The sequence below is a fragment of the Anguilla rostrata genome, chromosome 7, assembly GCF_018555375.3.
Source record: "Anguilla rostrata isolate EN2019 chromosome 7, ASM1855537v3, whole genome shotgun sequence".
NCBI classification, from domain to species: Eukaryota; Metazoa; Chordata; class Actinopteri; order Anguilliformes; family Anguillidae; genus Anguilla; species Anguilla rostrata.
This window is the reverse complement of record NC_057939.1, coordinates 53,573,588-53,592,275: the sequence shown is the minus strand read 5'-3', so window position 1 is coordinate 53,592,275 and position 18,688 is coordinate 53,573,588. Positions and strand designations below refer to the sequence as shown.

The window sequence follows — 18,688 nt, the reverse complement described above, 5'->3', positions numbered from 1 at the left end:
GGATACAGTTAAAATACCATTAATCAGGACTCAAACTGCTGTGCAATTTGCTAAAGGAAACAAGTATATCATACAAAAATTTATTGTAAAAAAAAAAAGTAACCTACAAATACAACAATTGTAGGCTAGAGTAGTGTATTTTCCAAAGAAAAAGTTAAAAATAACAATTTTACAAACTTGTTACATTTTTATAAGGGCATTTGAGAATTGCCACACTATCTAAAATACAAAAACACAGTGCTTTAAAGAATAAGTACTACATACTCCACAAAACGGCATGTGTATGTACACATTTCTGTTCATTCTGAAAATACCACCGGGATACAACTATTGACATGGATTTTGGCGGCTGAGGTTCACACTTGTTCTGTATGATACACAGCTCGAGCTTCAGAACTGACACTTTAATCGTCATCTTCGTCACCGTCGTCCTCATCATCATCTTCGTCATCGTCATCCTCCATTGGTTCGACCTTGGCTGACCCCAGTGATTGACCTGGGAGTCCCATTTGGCCAGCAATGCCCTTTCCACGATAGGCTGCAACATCCTGTTGGAAGGTAAATATGCACGTGAACACAGTACAGCAGATGCGCATCTGAGTGTTTCCACACCTCGAGAAAAAAAGAACTCCGGGTACCTTCTCATATTTCTCCCTCAGTTTTGCAGCCTTCTGCTCAAACGGGGCCTTGTCTGCGGGTGATTGTCTAGCCCACATCTCTCCGAGCTTCTTCGCTATTTCTCCAATAGTGATGCCCGGATTCTCGCTTTTCAGGGCCGCACGGTGCTCGGAACAGAACACGAAGAACGCGGATCTGGTACAAAATGAACACAAAAACACGCCGTTTTAGATATTCATTCGGATAATCACACATTTAATTTAGTATAGAAATTGTCCTTCGTATTTTAGCTACTTACGGGGGACGCTTTGGGGCATTGGGATCCTTAACCTTCCTTTTCTTGGAGCCTTTAGGAGGTATGTAGCTTCTCATCTCGCGGTCGTAGCGAGCTTTGTCGACTTTCGCCCTGTCCTCAAACAGGCCCTTTTCCTTTGCCGTCAGGATCTAAAAACAGCCTTGCATTAGCTACATTATTTTCTAACGAAAACGTCATGCGAACCAACTCTAGCCACCTAGCTACACTGAAAAAGACGATATCAGCATTTAAATTTCCATCTATAACTAGAACGGCAGCGGACACCAGCCATAACATAGGCAACGCCTCCTCCAATGGCAATTCCATTGTTACCTACCTTCCACCGCTCCGAACATTCCTTTGAGAACTCCGCAAAGTTCACCGATGTGCCCGGACTTTTTATCTTATGCTCCTCGCGGCATGTTTTGACGAAGAAAGCATACGCAGATGTCTTCCCCTTTGGCTTATTAACATCTTTCACCATGTCTCCAAGATTCTGTGAAATAAAACGTTACGCTAGCCAGATAGCCCACAAGCGCATTGGCTAGCTGACTAGCGTTTTCAAGAAAGCTATGTAAGGACCACAGCAGGATACCTAGCGAGGTAGCTCACGGTAAACTTGCAAACTCAATGTGAGTAAACGAGCACCAGATTCTGCTTAGACGTACTAGCTAGCTACACACAAACAAGCTAGCCAGCTGGCTAGCACCTGGACAAAAACATCACAAGAACAATAGCTGAACCTCTCCATTTTTGTTTCGCGCCCAAAACCCCATTATTCATTAAAGAAACCAGCTAGCATTGGCTATATAAAAATGGCTAGTGAAATCGCTAACGTTAACTCGCTATAACTGAAACACAAGCGAAGTGAGCTAAGCATGGCCAATTCAGCCGTTAAGTTAACGAAGCTCAATAGCTATTGTTAGCCTGGTTCTCTATATTAGCTCACATTAGCAACTCAGCGTTCACGAGTTAGGGATGCTAGTAAGCTGACAGGCTCGCTACATATTCTTCAATATTTGAATTGGACGTTATGGATACAGGTTAAAACCGATTCAACGACTGGACAATCGTTTGGGGAAAAGGATATACCTTCAGAATACGATAAAATAATACAAGTTTAAATCATTGCTTACTTCTGTTGACCACACAATTTGTAGAAGTATGCCTCGCTCTAGCCGTTTTCTCCTCAGAGAAAGTAGCTGCCAACCTTCAGATTTGTCGCTAGATGACGTCACACATTAATTTGCATACACATCTACCGTTAATTATATTCCCACAGCTCGTGAGATGGAATTGCGTGCCATTCATACTGTTTTAGACGAACTCTTGACAGATAAATATAAACAATATTGAAGGTATTGATAAGTGAATGGAGGAGAGAGTGGAAATGCTAGCTATCGTATACCGAGACCTTCTATAGCCCTACCCCCTCCACATTGTGCCTCTTTCGTGGGGCACTAGGGCGAACGCTGGCTACCAGGCAGCGGTTGTTTAAAAGGCAGCTGCGGATGACAGCTGTCACTAGCTTATCTCTGCTAGATGACGCATTGGACACACAGGAGAAAAATGAATGATTCAATGTAGTCCAGAAAAGTAGCTATAGTAGGCTACTTGCCGGTTTTTAGAAATATATTCGCTGGAAAATTGCGGCAAATTTTGCAGCAATGTTCCGTCCTCATTTAGTATGCTCGCGCTAGTAGCCCCTACCTCTCTTCGTTGATTCTCTGTGGGTCGGCTGGTGTATTTAGCCAATATAAACACGTTTCATTTATTACTCATTTATTGTCTACGTTTTAATAATTGCAAAATTCCTAATCTCAAACTGTTCTCTGTGAAGGATAAATCATCTATAAGAAAAAATTATCCACAAAACATCAGTTCATCCAGGATCCCAGTCGTTGCCTAATAGCCTATTAATGAGTGACAGACTATGTAGGCTATTTTTAAAATATATTATCGGCTTGCTGTGCATGAAATGAGACTAAAATGAGTCTTAGCTACTGCTCAGATGCTTATGCTGTTAATTTTTATAATAGCCTTACAATAAATAGACTTGGTACAGGTCTGACAAGAATATAGGTTGTATGAAAATGCTCTTGCAGTCTCTTAACATGTTACATAAATGCTATGTGTGTTTTATGAGGGGAAATGCTGAAGATTGAAGAGAACTGAAACAGTGTATAACAAGAAAAAAAATCATTATGTTTTGAGGACAGCACGTGTGATGCTTGGACCATCAAGTTCAACGAGACACGAGGCAACAGACTGAATGAGAATATGCCTCATTGAATAACAGTTTACAATGTTTTATACTTTCATCTCACTATTTAATACAAATAAGTTTATTTGAAATGTGCAAACTCACAAAACTCAAACCCTTACCTTGTGTTGTACATTGCACCTTCCCCATAAGGGCTTGGAACACTTCCTGTTTTATTAGAGGGTAGGGAGGAATATTAGGCCTTGTTTGCCCCTTTCCATGTGACATATCTGATTTCTTGACACTAGCAACTGGATGTGGGTCCAATCCAATCTGAAATGCCTTTGGTGATTTGACTATATACTATTGCATATGCAGGGGTGTCAAACCCATGTCCTGGAGGGCTACAGTGTCTGCAAGTGTAATCAGCAGCCAATTTAAGGCCTTGGAAACAAGGTATGTGGACTCACTCTAACCAAATAGTCATTAAATTAATCACTTAAGAGCTGAAACACACCAAAAATGAGCTGACACTGCAGTCCTCCAGGACTGGAGTCTAACACCCCCAGGATATACTGAATCCGATTTGTCAGCTCCTTCGGATATCAGCGTAAACAAAGTCTTGCACAGCTGAGAGTTGGGGCTTTTTGTTGAGCCCACTTTATCGCAGTTTCATGTGCCCAAGGATAATCTGTTCTGTAGCTGCAGTATCTTGGAAGTGCACCATTCAAAATAGGGCCATGTGTTTTGTGATCTGAAGACAGAACACATTAAATAGGATGAGATCTAAATCAAGAACCGAATTGCATGACAATTATGAAAGATATGCAACCATTCTTCTAAATTTATTGTGTTTCACAATTATAGTACAAACGAGTGACCCCAAATAACGGAATGTCCACTGCATAAACAACACAAGATGATAGGTACAATTTGGTATGTCCCCCTCCCCTCCTCTTCTTTCCCTCCCTGTTGGTCTGGTCTAATATTCCAAGCAGTTGCAATAAAACCACGTCAGTGAATATTACCTATACTCTGGCTCCCCCTAGTGGGTATAATAGTTGTTTCACTGCTGTTTTCTGTTTTTTTCCCCCCATCTAATTACATCATTGTGCTCATTTTGTTCTCATTTTGATGTAAGTGGGCCAAATCATGCAAGACACGTGAACCATGCTGTTAAATGCTGTTAAGACTTCATCTCTGGGTGAGATTATTTCATGTCTATGCACACCCCAAATGAGTGACTGAGGGTCACACCAAAAAAAATGTAGAACTGAACCTAACCTATGCAAAGGATGGTTACAAAGATCAGAGCATAACAGCGAAGCAAAAACAACATTAGAAGTATACAACAATGAAACGTCCAGTGGTGGATACTTGTTTGATATGTTACATTTGTGTATTTATTTTGGCTAAAATCACCCATACTGTTAAGTAAGGAAAACAATTGCAGTTTTGCCATATAATAACAGAATGGAGCAATCCTTCCTTTGTGTGGGCATCTTTAGTGTGGAGCCTGATTATCTCTACTGTTCCCATTTAATTAACTAGGTCATTTGGATAGTTGGCAAATTGCAGAACTGAAATTGACAAGCTGTATTTGAATCCTCCTCAGCAATGTGATGGCTGATTAGAGAGAGAGAGAGAGAGAGAGAGAGTGTGTGTGTGTGTGTGTGTGTGTCAGAGAGTGAAAGGGGGGGGAGAGCAGATTATGATTGAGTAATATCTACTGAACCCAACAAGTAGTAGTAGTAGTAGTAGTAGTGTTGGTAATGTGTTTTTTTTGTTTGTTTGTTTGTTTTTTTACCGTAGCAGTACCTACTAATGCATGTGTTATCTTTTCCACTGTAAATATGCAGTGCATAACTGCTTTTTCATCTGATAATGCCTAATATAATGAAAATAAGTTGTTAATTATGAGAAATGTAGCCTGTAACATTTTTATGAATCCATCTGAATACCTAAAAATAAACCAAAAATTGAATGGAGGAGCTCTTTAATTGTAATGGCCCCCTTAATATTATCAGTGAAGTTGAAGGTAGATTGAGTCAGTCCCGTTGCGGGTTTTTCACATTTATTATTATGGATGCTATTTTAATATTTAACTCATATTTGCATAGGTGACAGTAGTGCAAAATATATCTAACATGGGCTACATTTGAACTAAACTTAATCACACTAGAAATTCACACATAATACCTTACCACACAGGTCTCCTCCTCTCACAAATCCAATGGCATTCTTTAAATATCCTTGATGGGTAATTGCACATAAAAATCCTAAAAATAAATTTTAGTGTAGGCTAGAAATTGATAAAATTTCAAAAATGAGCAAAGAAAAGTAATCTTTGCAAGTCCAGGAGAGGTAAAGTTTTCAGTGCTGGAGTTCCAAAGCCCAGACATACTGAGGCCAGCCTGTCCTTCCTTTTGTTTTCTTGTCACCATTGTTTTTGGAATTCTTCAGAACTTCATTCTGTAATCAACAAGAATGAAGTACAATGACATGTATGTATAGTGTCTTGCGATTAAAATCCTATAGGCTATACGGTGAATATATGGACCTTAAAAACAGTACTAAAAATTACATGTTGAATTAAATAAACTAAACCTGTTCATTGTGGTCCCTAATCTGAAAGCTTTCAGTTCCATTAGTAATACTGTAATACGGACTTAAATTTCAGTAGTTGTATCTTCCACCCACTGTCATTCTGTACAAATACTTGTATATCCAATAAAACAGGAATACAACTATAGCAGTAATTGGTTTGAAACCATTCATTTCAAACCATATATTTTTTATAGTCTTACCAGTTCTTTCTTGCTTTCTTCCTCTTTTTTGAAATCTGTCTTTGTGAATTCTGCTTTGAAAGCCTCTGTTTCTCCATTCTGATCGTCCTTGTCCAGGAGGTCCATGAGGTACGCGATATAGCTACTGGCCAATCGCAGTGTTTTTATTTTGGACAATTTCGTGTCTGCAGGAACGTTGGGTATGCAGTCCCTAAGCTCGGCAAAGGCGCTATTTATATTTTGAGTCCTGCGCCTTTCCTTTCGTCGAGCCTTACCTTTCCGTTTCATAGGACGGGATATTGTCACAGTACCAGTACCAGTACCAGCCCCCGTGACGCTCACAGAACGTGAAAACTCAAGACCGGGGCCTCCGTTCGCATATCCAGGACTTTCTGATGGTGCCATGCTACAGTTTGTTGGAGACACTTCTGCATGTCTGATGAGCCAACCATGGAGGAGAGCGTTTTCTCCGTGACAAGGACTTGCAGTTGCTTCCGAAGCTAAAGAGTGGCTATCATACGGCATCGTTGAATGGTGATGACATCCACCAACTACACTCATTCTGAGGCGGACTATTTTTCTTTACAGTGAACAGTTCAGGAGAACTTAATTACATTTTGATTACTGTCCATGTCTTCCACCGTTTAACGGACACCGTATAGAAATAAAACAAATACGGCACGTATTTTCACGCATTTTTCCAGCGCTACACATCTTCCAGCGCAGGCAATAAATACTCACATACTTCATTCCCGTGCTTACATCCAGCGTGGAAAACTATCATGAAAATTTTTTCTGCTTCTTAGGAACGACGCTCTCCATGAACGCGCAATAAAAGTTTGCACCAATCCATTAATGAATTTAAACATTTATTCAGGACTCAAGTGAGATAACATCAGCCTATATTTAACGAGCAAATGTCCATGAGAAATCCAGGTTAATCAGTATGGTTCCTAAACTTAATATTGAACCAATTTAATGTCCACTGCATGATTTAGAATCATTGAAATAGTTTCTTGAGTTGGGAGTGCCAACAAAAGTTGTATTTGGCCAATCAGATCGTGGAGTAGGCGGGACAGATTTAGAAGATGTACCAGCTCCTCTCGTAGTCTGTTTTATCTCCTGCTTTTAAACATCTATCATGAAAATCGCGGACACGTTCAGCTTCTGGTATTGTTTTTCTTTTAGCTTTTGAAATATATGTTTGTCATTTATAATGGTTTAAGTAATGGTACACGGTGATGTTAAAGTTGCTACACGAATAGATTTGCAGTAAGCTGGACCGCTCTCACATCTGCTTCTGGGAGACCGGTAATTGCTACATGATAAGACCAGGGAAACAGCTGGCAGCGCGCTGTTCTTACACCGTTCAGCTGTCTTTTGAATATGCTGTATTCCAACATATTAGAAACGGCATGGCTACGTCCCCGTAATATAAAGCTGCAGAGATTGGGCTGCAGATTGTATTGTTTTATCTCACAGCTATGACTATTGCAGGGTTTAATATAAAAATGTCTCTTTTTAACTTTGGGAGATACAGAAAAGTGCATTGTATATTTGGAACACACTGCATCCTATAAAATACGTATACACACTCTCATGTCATTTAAAAATATATTATTTAACCTTTTTTCCCAATTCACTGTGACTTTAATGTATTGCAGTATGATGTGGCCGTTTCGTCTACTGACCTCTAATTTCCTCTAATATTAATTAATTGTGCCTTTTAGAAAATAGTGAACATACAAATGCATGACATTGTGAGGTTTGCGATTGCTGGAATGAAGGGAGAAATCACAAAGGTAATATGGGAGCAGTTGCCTAACCCTTTGTATTGTGGTGTAAGATCACAAATATGTTCTTAATTGAACATTCTAATGCTGATGTCACAATCACTACTGGTAACTGAAAGCAGTGGAGTTCTAGAACACTAACTTCAAATTCTGAAGAAAAAAAAAACATTTAAAAAAACCTGCTGTTCAAAGAGTTAAATGTATATGTCTGAGTAGATACATGCATCATGCTTCAGTATAGTTTGAATCAGTCTAAAGGAGGTTACGGCAGCCAAAATCCTCATTAAAAAGTCAACTGCACCTTTTATATTGCTCACGTTTCTTCAACTAGAGCATAAACTTTAAACGTCTGAGCTGTATTCAGGCCTAGTCACCAGTGCCAAGAAAAATAAAAGCCAAATAAATATGTAATACTGCATAGGCCCTGTCTGGATTCACGTGGCATTAGGAGCCTTATTTAAGGAGAGAAATATGATGACATGGTATTTCACTGAGATTAACTCACATCGGAGTCAGCACTAACATGTCCAAGGACTTCATTGGCTTCCCATTACGCATTCGTTTGCGGTCAAGTCTGATATATTACCGAGGAATTACAGCAAACACCATATTTCACTTAATGGCCATTATCAACAATAAGGTAATCCTTGCTCTCAGAGAGTAGTGCACTCATTTATAGTGCCTTGATAGATTTATTTCTTCTGCCCCACTCGCCCGTACATTACCATCGGATTGTTATGCAACAGTGCAAAGAAGATTTAGGGAAACGATAACAAGCCATAAATCTGGTCCTTTGTGGTGAGAACCTTCCCCGCTCCTCGTGTTGTTCTCATTGGTGAGTCATCACATGCTTAGAACCTTACTTCCAAAAGCCAGGCACTTATTTAGAGCTTTGGACCAGTAAATTACTGTGAACAAGAAATACGTTTTTTGATCTTGCGGTATTATTTTAATACAATGTTTATGTTAGAGTAGGACTGTATGGTTATGCTGGATATCACATGTGCAAACAGTGGATCAGTACTTGATAGACATTATTGTGTACAATCTGTTTGTATGTTTTAGCTTTTTTTGTCAGTGTGACTGAGATATCAAACTACCATCAATGCATTGGCTGATTTTTTTATTTTTTTTGGTGAACAGATGACTTGGATTGTCCCAGCACAAAATACATTTTTATATCACCCAACACTTTGAATGGGACAACGATGTCAATACATTTTGATGATTGTTGTACCTTTCTAATATGCAGTCATGGAAAATATTACCGAAAAAGGTAACATGGTGGATTAAAGGGAGTCATTTTAATTTATCGTTCATTAATGCTGTGTTCATATTCCCTGAAATAGGCCGGGGGATATGCACATGGTGAGTGCCAATGTTAACACTTCATATGTTTGGAGAGTCGCCACATCATTTTTCAAGTAAATATTTAATTTGAAATAAAATGTCCGTCCCCTTTCAAATATTGAAAACAGCTTATTAAGAGTCACTTCACTTTACCTATTTTTAGCCACAGGTTTCAGTTAAATGTTTAAAATCAGATATTATGCATGATAATGTTTTCCCAACATGGTGCATTTGTTGCAGTTATGTGCCATGAGAGATTTCATTTCACAGTTTTTGTTTATGCTTTACATTTTTAGCTTCATTTTGCTTGCCGTTTGGAATCTACTGTCTCGGTGTGTTAACTGAATTTGTCAGAAATTCCGATTTGGAGTTGCAGACAAAGCCAAGCGCATCCAACATATTTCACCTTAAGTGGGTCTTGGATGAGAGTTGCAACATCACTTTTAGGGAAGAAATTATCTTGATTCATGAAAAATTCCAGTCTTCACCAGCCAATCACTTGTGGTTTTCAGAAGTATGACAGGAAATTTTCCAGTCTTAGGAAAGATTTGGCTGAACTAACCTTCACACTGGGGAAAAAAAACATTCCAGTTTACAATGACTTCTGATTTAAGATGTACATTCAAAGATGTGCAGTGCAAATGTCTTACAGAAAATCCTTACACTTTAAAAGTATAAATAACCCCATAATAAGCTTAGACCACATTAATTGCTCTATGATTTATCAAGATCATAAAAAATAGTGGAGTACTGAATGTAGCTTGATCTAAAAAAAAGTTTTAGTTGTTTAAAGATTGTGTCTTAGGAAGCAATTCAGTTTTAGTACTTTAGGCTGTACAAGGCAGTAAATAATGTTTGGTGTGTGAACACAAATGGTTCATTTAACACATAAATGGTGCACAATATGCCACAAATATGGTACAGTATTTGGGTGGGCAGGATATTAGGCAAGAAAATGTTAACAGGTTTTTATCTATGTGAGAATATAATGTGGGCAGTCTGACTCATATGCTCAAGAAATTCTATTTAAGTATGATCACACTACACTACCCAGGATGCCCTTGATAACAGAAATAATGATTAATCGCTTGATACTGATGAGTAACGTTTTCCCTTCGCATTTAGGTTCATGTGGGAGTGTATTTAAAAGTTGCACCAAAAACGACAAATTTACTGTGATACACATCTTTGGGTCACTGGCTGCCATGCATGTACCCCAAAGCAATATTAACAACAACTCCACATGAGTTAAAATCCTTTCCAAACTATTTTTTTGTCTTTTGTTCCACCAACTGAGCAGGAAGCTTCAGACAACCTGATACATCATTCGGAAGGGGGATACCCAAATATGGAATGTATTCCTTTTCAAACTCTGTAAAGGCTTAAAAGAAGACATTTATAAAGCGTCTGGGGATGTTTAGGATACATTATCCCTTCTTATAATAGTTTGCTTCCCTTTGGATAAGAGAATAAAGACTAGACTAGAATAAAGACTATCCGTTTTCCTCACTGCTAAAGTGGAGTAGAGTTAAATGAAATAGACATGACCGGAAATTTTCCCACAGTGGAAAAAGGGGCTGTATACTTTATGACTGTCACAGATTTGTATCATGTATGTATACAATTGGAACCAATGAAAATATATCCACCTTTATTACACAAATAACAAGTACTTGTTCTAGAAAGGATTAGATTTTTTAAAAATAATCTATTCTTTCAACTTTAATGGATACATGTGTTTTTAAAAATGCAAACAGTCTTGTCAGCTTTTGGCTGCTCATCGAGCACTGGCTTTTTCAAGTCTATTACCATGCGGGTATCTAGAATAAACATATCCTCCTTCAGAAAGAAGACTAAAGGAAAATTTGGCAATCATATTATCAGTATTTAGGAGAACAGACTATATATCTAAAAAGTGAAATGTTAGCATTTCAGGGGTACATTGTAGTAACCTGGATACAACCACAATTCTTTTCACTTATAGATTACATTACAGGCATTTAGCAGACGCTCTTATCCGCTCTTATTACACAACATAGCATCCATTTATACAGTTGGATATATACTGAAGCAATGCAGGTTAAGTACCTTGCTCAGAGGTACAATGGCAGTGTCTTACCTGGGAATCAAACCAGTGACATTTAGGTTACAAGACCAGCTCCTTGCCCATTTTACCACACTGCTGCCATTATAGGCCTTTGAAAGGCTATGAAATCACTGCAGGGAAATATGATGTGATTTAATTCCACTTGGAATTTGGAAACTCACAGAATTCTTATCGAGGTCCTGGAAGTGTCATTTTGAACTGACGCGAAGACTTCCCTGGAACATTACAGAAATTACAGTGAAAGGCCGCAGAGGGTTGCCGTAGCAACACAGCAACTCTGGCGCAAATGGCAGTTTCTTAGGGGGGCTAGGAGTTGTTTCCCAAACCCTGTGCCTCGACCCCCACCGCCCACCCCCCACCCACACACCCCCTCCCCCGCCCACGCACACCCCCCCCCCCCCACCCCGTCATCGGTGAGATTAAGCGGGTGGTGCAGTCAGAGAGGAGTCGCTGCTCTCCCCATCTCTCAGCCCTTATCGGGGCCTTGTGACAGTACAGAAGCACAGCTGGACAGGGGGAGACCCTGCCTCCTCTCCTTTCTTCCTCCTCTTCCTCCCTCAAACATGACTGCAGCGTCTGCCGCCTCCGCCACCCCCACGCTACACTGCCAAGGGAGCCCCACCCTTGGCTACGGTCGCTGACCCATAAGGCCGCTGGGGTTTTCGCTGGCGGTTTGAACATTAGGTTCCATGAACCTCATACTGGGTGGAGCTACAATATGATGTCAAAATCACACTCTGTGTCAGTCAGATGTTTTCGTTTCTTGCAGCAAAGCACAAGGATTAGTGCAGATCGGTGACTCACTCATATGCCATGGTATTGCTGCCCATTTCAGGTTTTATGAACCTCACTCTGACATCACCCGTTTTGACCAAGAGAGCCTGCCTTGTAATTCGGAGAGAAGGATGTGTACACATGAGCGGTTTAAATTATTTGAAACTATATATTTTCCAGCTTTCACATTTGTTCTAAAGTTGATAGCAGGGGGATGATTGCCTTGAAGGTATGATCCATTCTCTGCAACCAGACGAAGTAAAAGACTGTAGCAATGTAGGATTTCTGAGAACAGCATAAGAGCAGCTTTTCTGGGTGGTCTTATAGTTTTTTAAAGGAAATATACAGTTATGGATACATCTAATTGTTGTTTGATTCCCTTAATTTATTGTGGGTGACAAAATAAAAATAATAACAATTGCACCCTGTATCCACAATATAGATTTTAAATGATGAATGTTGATTTGTACAGATTGAAGTCATTTGTAAATTAATGCGTTATGTGTTGGGTTGTAGACATTTTGTGTGGAGGCAGGGAAAAAAATTGGAGGGGTTGCCCTGTGTGATGGACAGAGGGTGGCAGAATAATTATATCAATGAGAGCTGGCCTTGCGGGCTGATGGGATTTGTCTTTGAGGCGCTTCCACAGAGAATGAATCACAGAGAATGATTCCCCGAACATCCGCGTCTTTGTTGTCCGCTTTGAACAAGTCGCGTGTGCAACCGTTACAACCGTGACGCATTCCTCTGGTGACGGGTGGCCAGTTTCAGCCACGCTCTCTGAAGTTAAATCTTTGTCTACGAACATTACGTCACTTTTGGGAGAGAAATTCAAAGAGAGCAAAGGCCTCGGTTGATGTGAAAGGCTTTATTTTTGGGGGGATTTTTGTTTTGTTTTGGCCCGGGGGCTTCCCTTCAAGAACTGTTTAATTAAAACATCACATGCGATAATTGTTCTCTGCCTTATACATTTTCAGACATATTAAACCCTTCTGCCTAAAACCCAGGGAAGAACCCCAAATGCACGTTTCTCCACCTCCTCTGGGCGCTACCACAATAATGCAGGTTAATTCTCGGCCTATGCATTTAAATAGCAAACACCACAACAAATATAATTTAATTACAAGCACGCTTAAATTATACTTTATTAAATGCACTCAGTAAAATACATTGGTACATCATTGCGTTTAATGATATTTAATCCAACGATTATCCCCCCCCCCCTTTGATAATGAATGGTGCGCGTTTTCGCCTACATAAGTGAGTGTACAAAGCGCGATTCTCAGTTTAACAGACGCGGCCACAGATCTGGAACCTCGTAAGGCACAAGCTGTGAGTACAAGCTTATCGATGAAGAAGCTTTGGCGTCTCGCACGTTTCACATTTAGTTTCTGTAAACACCAAACGTGCGTTGCAGAAAGTGTTCAAACAAGTGTGCTTAAATCGCCGCGACTAGCTCGTACTCCTTTTCTTTGCTACATGACCAAACATCGGCCAAAAGAGAAGAAGCTATGTTTTTATACCATTCCCGCGATTGAGCTCATATCCCTCTGTATATACAATCTCATATTTTGAATGCTTTGACATGGCTTCTTACAACATACTGTATTGAATAACTGCACACATTTTGCAATCTGTATAACAACCGTTTCCAGGGTTGTGTGTTGGCAGCAACACCGTAGGCCTAGTAAAATCCTTAGGCGTAGTAAAGGGAGGAGATGATTAAATCCTCTCTATTCCTTTTTCACTCACACTCACGCTCGTACCATTAAGCTTGTGGTGCTATTAAGCTTGTGGTCCCATTGCATCATCAAAGCAAGATTTTGAGATGGTATTATTTAACCTACCAGCACATTTTTTGTTTTTTAAAGAGTGCCTTGAAGTCATTCATTATTGACTTCGTGAATGAATTGTTGTCCAAGATAAAATGGTGTACAAACTAAAGAAAACTGAACTGCTGTTTGTAATTCACATAATTACGATGCTTTGATACAGTCTTCGACAATAACAAACAATGAGTTATATATAATTCATAGTCTGTTGCATGTGCCTCGTCTAAATTGCACAGTGAAAATGGTATTGACGGAAACCGAGATGCAAGTCATTAGTGCGATATGCGGCTTAGAAACGCGCCAATATTTTCATTAAACAGGACAATGAGTCGGTCCATGATTCTGCGGTATCCTCCAAACACAGAAGGGCCGTTCTGAGGAAACGTTGCGCCAGTCGTTACGCGTTTCCAATCTCGCAGCTGCGGTACTCTTGGCAACAATATGCCGAGACATTTCCCCTCAGATATGAACATATTTTCTCCTTTATTTTCCCTCTTTCACCCCCCCCCCGGTTTCAGAAAGGGCGGGTTAGCGAGGGAGTGAAGGCTTGGCATTCAGAACGGCTCATTCAGTTAGTGGCTTGGAACGCAGCTCTTCAGATTCCGAGCAGATCAGAGGTGGAAATGACCAGTTAGTTCGTGTTTAATCTTCGCCTCCCCTTGCTTTTTTCCATGTGCAAGAGAACCCGGATGCAGCAGCTGGATTCTGTCGCATGTGAACAGACGCATTCTTGTTACTGTTGTGTAACCTTCTCTGAGCTACCATAGATAACTTCAGCGCTTATTTTTCTTCTCACCTTCTACCAGTCTCAGCATTTAAGAGAGGAATGAGTGCACTGGGGTTAAATTATTCCAAACACCATACTGTGGTAGTCGAGTGGCTGGACGACTGTGGGTGGAGCATAGGAGATGTCTGGCCTGGCTGTGGGAGGATCTGGAGATAATGGAGTCTGCCTAGAAAGTCAGCAGAAGCCCATCAGTGGACTGGGTTAAAGACATTGCTGCCAACTCTGAATAATGGCTAGTGACTCCCTAAAGAGCTTTGAAAAATTAAAACATTTAGATTAAAAATGAGTAAAACAAGCAAATGCAAATATTAGCAGTGCACCATGGAAGGCACATCTTTTTTTTCGGGCGGGCGATACATTGCCGTAGATCAATAAGAATAACGATCCAATAGAACATGGCTTTATTTGCTTAAATATTGAATCAAGTTGGTTTCTAGAATTGTAATTGTATGGTTTATGTTTGTATGGTTAGGGCATATGAGGGGGGATTTACTCTTTGCAGACAATGCCAAAGACCTGCCTCCTTCAAACAAAGGGTTATCATCCTTCTTCAAACAATGTATCTATCATACTTATAATATATGCCAAGATATTCTAAATATATCCAGATGATTAGCATTGTATAAACAGTGTCTGGCTTGCTCTCCAGGCAGACTGTATGAGAGTGAGAACAGCATCTGTTAGTCTTGGAAATAGATCTTCGGTTCGCCGAAATGTTTACTGCACTGAGATCATCATTACAGGAAGGAAAATACACTGTTATTACATATCAATTGCAGTAACCTGTGACCTTAATTTTACTGGTTTTATTTTTTCCATAAATAACACCACAACTCAAACTAGATTCACATTTTAAAGAAAATGTACTGTGTACTAAGGGGGTATATTCTGAGCATTTATACGCAATACAAAAAAACAAGACTACAGGAGGAATTTGTGAAGGTATGGGATTCAACTAGAGCATGAAATTGTACATGTACAGAGCTGTTTATAGAAACTTCATAGGCTCAACCAGCAGTGTGGCCTATGCACGCAATCTTTAATTGTATCTTGGTTGTAAGCATTTTAAGCAATTATATGGCTTATTGTAAAACTGCATAGCATGTATACATTTAATCATAATTTAATTCTCTAGTGTCTTTTGATAGGCTATATAATGCAAAGAAGTTCAAACAAAATAAACTTCAGGTCGCTTTGGATTTAGTTAATGCCCCATCTCCATCTGTTATGCATTTAGTGTGAGGGATGACAATTAAAATAAACCTTTCCCGTTACAGCAGATGCCAATACCGTACCCATTTGTTAGATGAGAACATTGCCTTCCCAGTTTGGCTTTCTCTGAGACGTTGAACTTCGTGCTTGTTTGAAAAAGAACCTCGCGCATCTTTCGTGAGCACGCGCGTGTGATGTACGGAGCGCGTTTTGAAGTGTCGTTTATTTTCGTCTCGTTCTCCCGTATTTGCGCTGGAAGCCTCGGTCCCCCTGCCGAGCGATTTTGGCCACGTTCTCTGGACGTGATGAACTGCGAAATGTGCGGAATTAACCGGACTCTTGTGGGCCACAGTGGCCACTCGCTAATCCCTGATTAATTATGTGCTGAGGACAGATACAACGAACAGACTTTTTACTACACCCAGTAGTCAATACCTTGACTAGTAGAAACGGGTGGCTCCATGCTGGGTTAAAACAGAAACCTGCACCCACCTTGGCCCTTTTTTGGGTAAGATTGGACACTCCTGGTCACAAGCATCAGTACTCCATGTATGACTTGTTTTGTAGACTCTGAATTGGCTGAAGTTCTTGGTCTGGTGTACTTTCCCCAGTTGCAGTATTGCTCTAATTCTCACGCTTGGTCGTACTGGAATGAACAGCACTTGGATAGACAGCCATTTTGGTTTCTTTATCAGCCACCTTTGTGTTCATGTGTGTCCCGAAGGATAATTAGTCACCTCAAACATTTTTCACTAGAATAAAAACACAAGTCCTTGCGTGGGATTTGCCATGATAAAACACTGAGGTCAGTAGAGAATGTAAATGGAAAAAGGGGTCTCAGTATTATATTTTCTAGACATTAAAATTTTTTTTTTTTTTTTTTTTTACCATGTTTGGGCTTTTTTTACATGACTGTATAAAATATCCAAATGGCTGCTGTTTAAATAACTTTGTATCACGTGGCTTAACTGCTTATAAGGAATGGGACTTTTGCTACTGTGGTTATTTCTGTGGGAAACATTGGAAAGGGTGGACCTCAGAAATAACCACAAAGTTCCCACTCTCTGCACCCCACCCCCCTCCCCAATGTTCCCACTCTCTGCACCCCTCCCCCCTCCCCAATGTTCCCACTCTTTCTCCACAGCATTTGAGTTGTATGAATGTCGATGGTTGGGTGGGAAACTTCCCCTTTAAACTGATCGTTGGTCTCAGCCTGTTTTTATTAATTTCCCTTGATTGCCAAGTGTGAAAATTGTTTGACTAATCAATTGGCCAGTGACACACAGCTTTTTCACATAATGTTTTGGAGATTAAATGACAAATTAAATTCTGTTGGGAGTCTAAAGTAGTGAGTTTAATGCCATTATATGAAAGCCTAGCACTTATGAGGACACCAAGACCCAATTCACCCTCCTTGAGATATGCTTTTACCAGGCGCCTTAAAGTTCTAGCCAAAGTTCTGTGCAAAGTCAATTAAAACATGCAGTAACAAACGAACTGGGCTTTTTTTTTTTTCACATTTGGGTTTGCGAGGTCGACGAAGAGCAAGATGAGCAGGTGACGACTTTTCATTCACTGTCTGTAGAGTGGCGCACAATTACAACACACTTATTAGTGAGATTCTCATCTTGTTTTTTTTTTTTTGGCTGAGGTTTGCAGGTTCAATATGCGCAGCTGTCAAGCTTCCATTGGATCACAAGTAGTCGCTCAGTCACTCACATTTGTTCTAAAGGATGACACAGGCCGTGCCAGATGTTGGTGCATTAAACAACCCCTGACAGGCTGGAGCGATACTCTCAGCCACTAACACTTTAAGCCTTTGTAGTCCCAGCACAGAATTTAAGTTCCAAACACTTCTGCTGTGGCTAAGACGAGAGAGACAAGTGGAAGCCCTGCTGGTACCTTTCCAGACAGATTCACCTCGATTGCGGTGATTAAAATGGAGTTAGTGCATTTGCTGGCTTTCATCAGTTAATTTATCAGCTGTAAATGTTGGTACGATTCCATTAAAACTTCTTCAACTCTCTGACTATGGAGGTCATATTACTATTTTGGACATAATATTTATTGTATTCAAGCTATAGCCAAGATGTCCACACCAATCCCTTGTGAATTCCCATTTTGGATTTTATACAGTTTTATACTTGACAATACCAACGATACAATACTTTTAATCCTCTAATTATATTTTTTCTGTCAATCTGTGATGTCTGCGCTACTGTAGTTGTTGGCCAATGCCAAATTCAATGCAAATATTGTGTCCAAATTCAACTCAGGAAAACACATGCTAGCATGCTTGTCCTCCGCCAGGTGGCGCTTCATTTCTCGCTTCCTGTAGATGTCAGTGTGGCCTTACGGTTTCTCTTATGTGGTGTTTTGTCGCACTCTAGTGGACACAGTGTGCCTCGCTATGATTCGTTGCACAAATTGTATAACAGATTACATCGCCAATAAGTAAATAATATATATGACCTACTGTGCATCATATAATTGCAATCCATCTATTATCTGAAAATCTAGCGAACTAAGCAATAATCTGACATTATGAGGTCAAGCTTTGTAGTAAAGAACATGGGAATGGTAGGAATATAGGAATCTAGGTATATGAACGAATGGAGTGATGCAATAACTGGAAAGAAACCAAATGAATTAATGTGTTTATTTAACTCTCTGGACTTGTGTTTTGGGGTGGCGTTCTGTGACGCCCGTGGTGTGTCAGTAAAATCAACAAAGGCACATTTGTTCATGTCTTCAAATTGATTTTGGGTACATTTTTAATAACCGTCAGACACCCTCTCTTCTCCCAGAGTATCTCTCTGGTGGTGCTTGACACGCAGAGACTGCAGTCTTGAATAATAATCATTTGAAAGCTTGAGAAGCCAACTTAAGTGTCCTTAGTTTATTTGTAAGTTTCCTACCTTCAGCACAATT

The 18,688-nt window shown here is 40.0% G+C and overlaps 2 protein-coding genes and 1 long non-coding RNA gene across 4 annotated transcripts in view; 1 reads left to right on the top strand and 2 right to left on the bottom strand.

Moving 5' to 3' along the window:
- Window positions 1-66: 66 nt before the first annotated feature.
- LOC135260052 (high mobility group protein B2-like) lies at window positions 67-2,201 on the bottom strand. The gene is made up of 5 exons (XM_064345178.1): window positions 2,050-2,201; window positions 1,251-1,409; window positions 917-1,062; window positions 639-813; window positions 67-548 (listed from the first exon to the last, which is right to left on the bottom strand). The coding sequence occupies exons 2-5, from the start codon at window positions 1,395-1,397 to the stop codon at window positions 405-407; spliced, it is 612 nt and encodes a 203-aa protein (XP_064201248.1). The 5' UTR covers window positions 1,398-1,409; window positions 2,050-2,201; the 3' UTR covers window positions 67-404.
- A 1,797-nt stretch (window positions 2,202-3,998) lies between these two features.
- LOC135260051 (heart- and neural crest derivatives-expressed protein 2-like) lies at window positions 3,999-6,940 on the bottom strand. Its single transcript, XM_064345177.1, has 2 exons — window positions 5,924-6,940; window positions 3,999-5,588 (listed from the first exon to the last, which is right to left on the bottom strand). The coding sequence occupies exons 1-2, from the start codon at window positions 6,461-6,463 to the stop codon at window positions 5,490-5,492; spliced, it is 639 nt and encodes a 212-aa protein (XP_064201247.1). The 5' UTR covers window positions 6,464-6,940; the 3' UTR covers window positions 3,999-5,489.
- A 6,260-nt stretch (window positions 6,941-13,200) lies between these two features.
- The window catches only part of LOC135260049 (uncharacterized), a 38,644-nt gene continuing 33,156 nt past the window's right edge, over window positions 13,201-18,688 (top strand). For both annotated transcript variants that reach the window (XR_010331458.1, XR_010331457.1), the window contains exon 1: window positions 13,201-13,258. This is a non-coding gene — a long non-coding RNA (uncharacterized LOC135260049). The remainder of the gene's footprint in view (window positions 13,259-18,688) is intronic.

Coding starts and splice junctions, on each gene's coding strand:
- LOC135260051 (XM_064345177.1), bottom strand. CDS start 6,463: ATGAGTGTAGTTGGTGGATGTCATCACCATTCAACGATGCCGTATGAT. Junction 5,589..5,923: donor AAGAAAGCAAGAAAGAACTG/GTAAGACTATAA, acceptor TGTTGATTACAG/AATGAAGTTCTGAAGAATTC.
- LOC135260052 (XM_064345178.1), bottom strand. CDS start 1,397: ATGGTGAAAGATGTTAATAAGCCAAAGGGGAAGACATCTGCGTATGCT. Junction 814..916: donor AATGCCCCAAAGCGTCCCCC/GTAAGTAGCTAA, acceptor ATTTTGTACCAG/ATCCGCGTTCTTCGTGTTCT. Junction 549..638: donor TGAGGGAGAAATATGAGAAG/GTACCCGGAGTT, acceptor ACCTTCCAACAG/GATGTTGCAGCCTATCGTGG.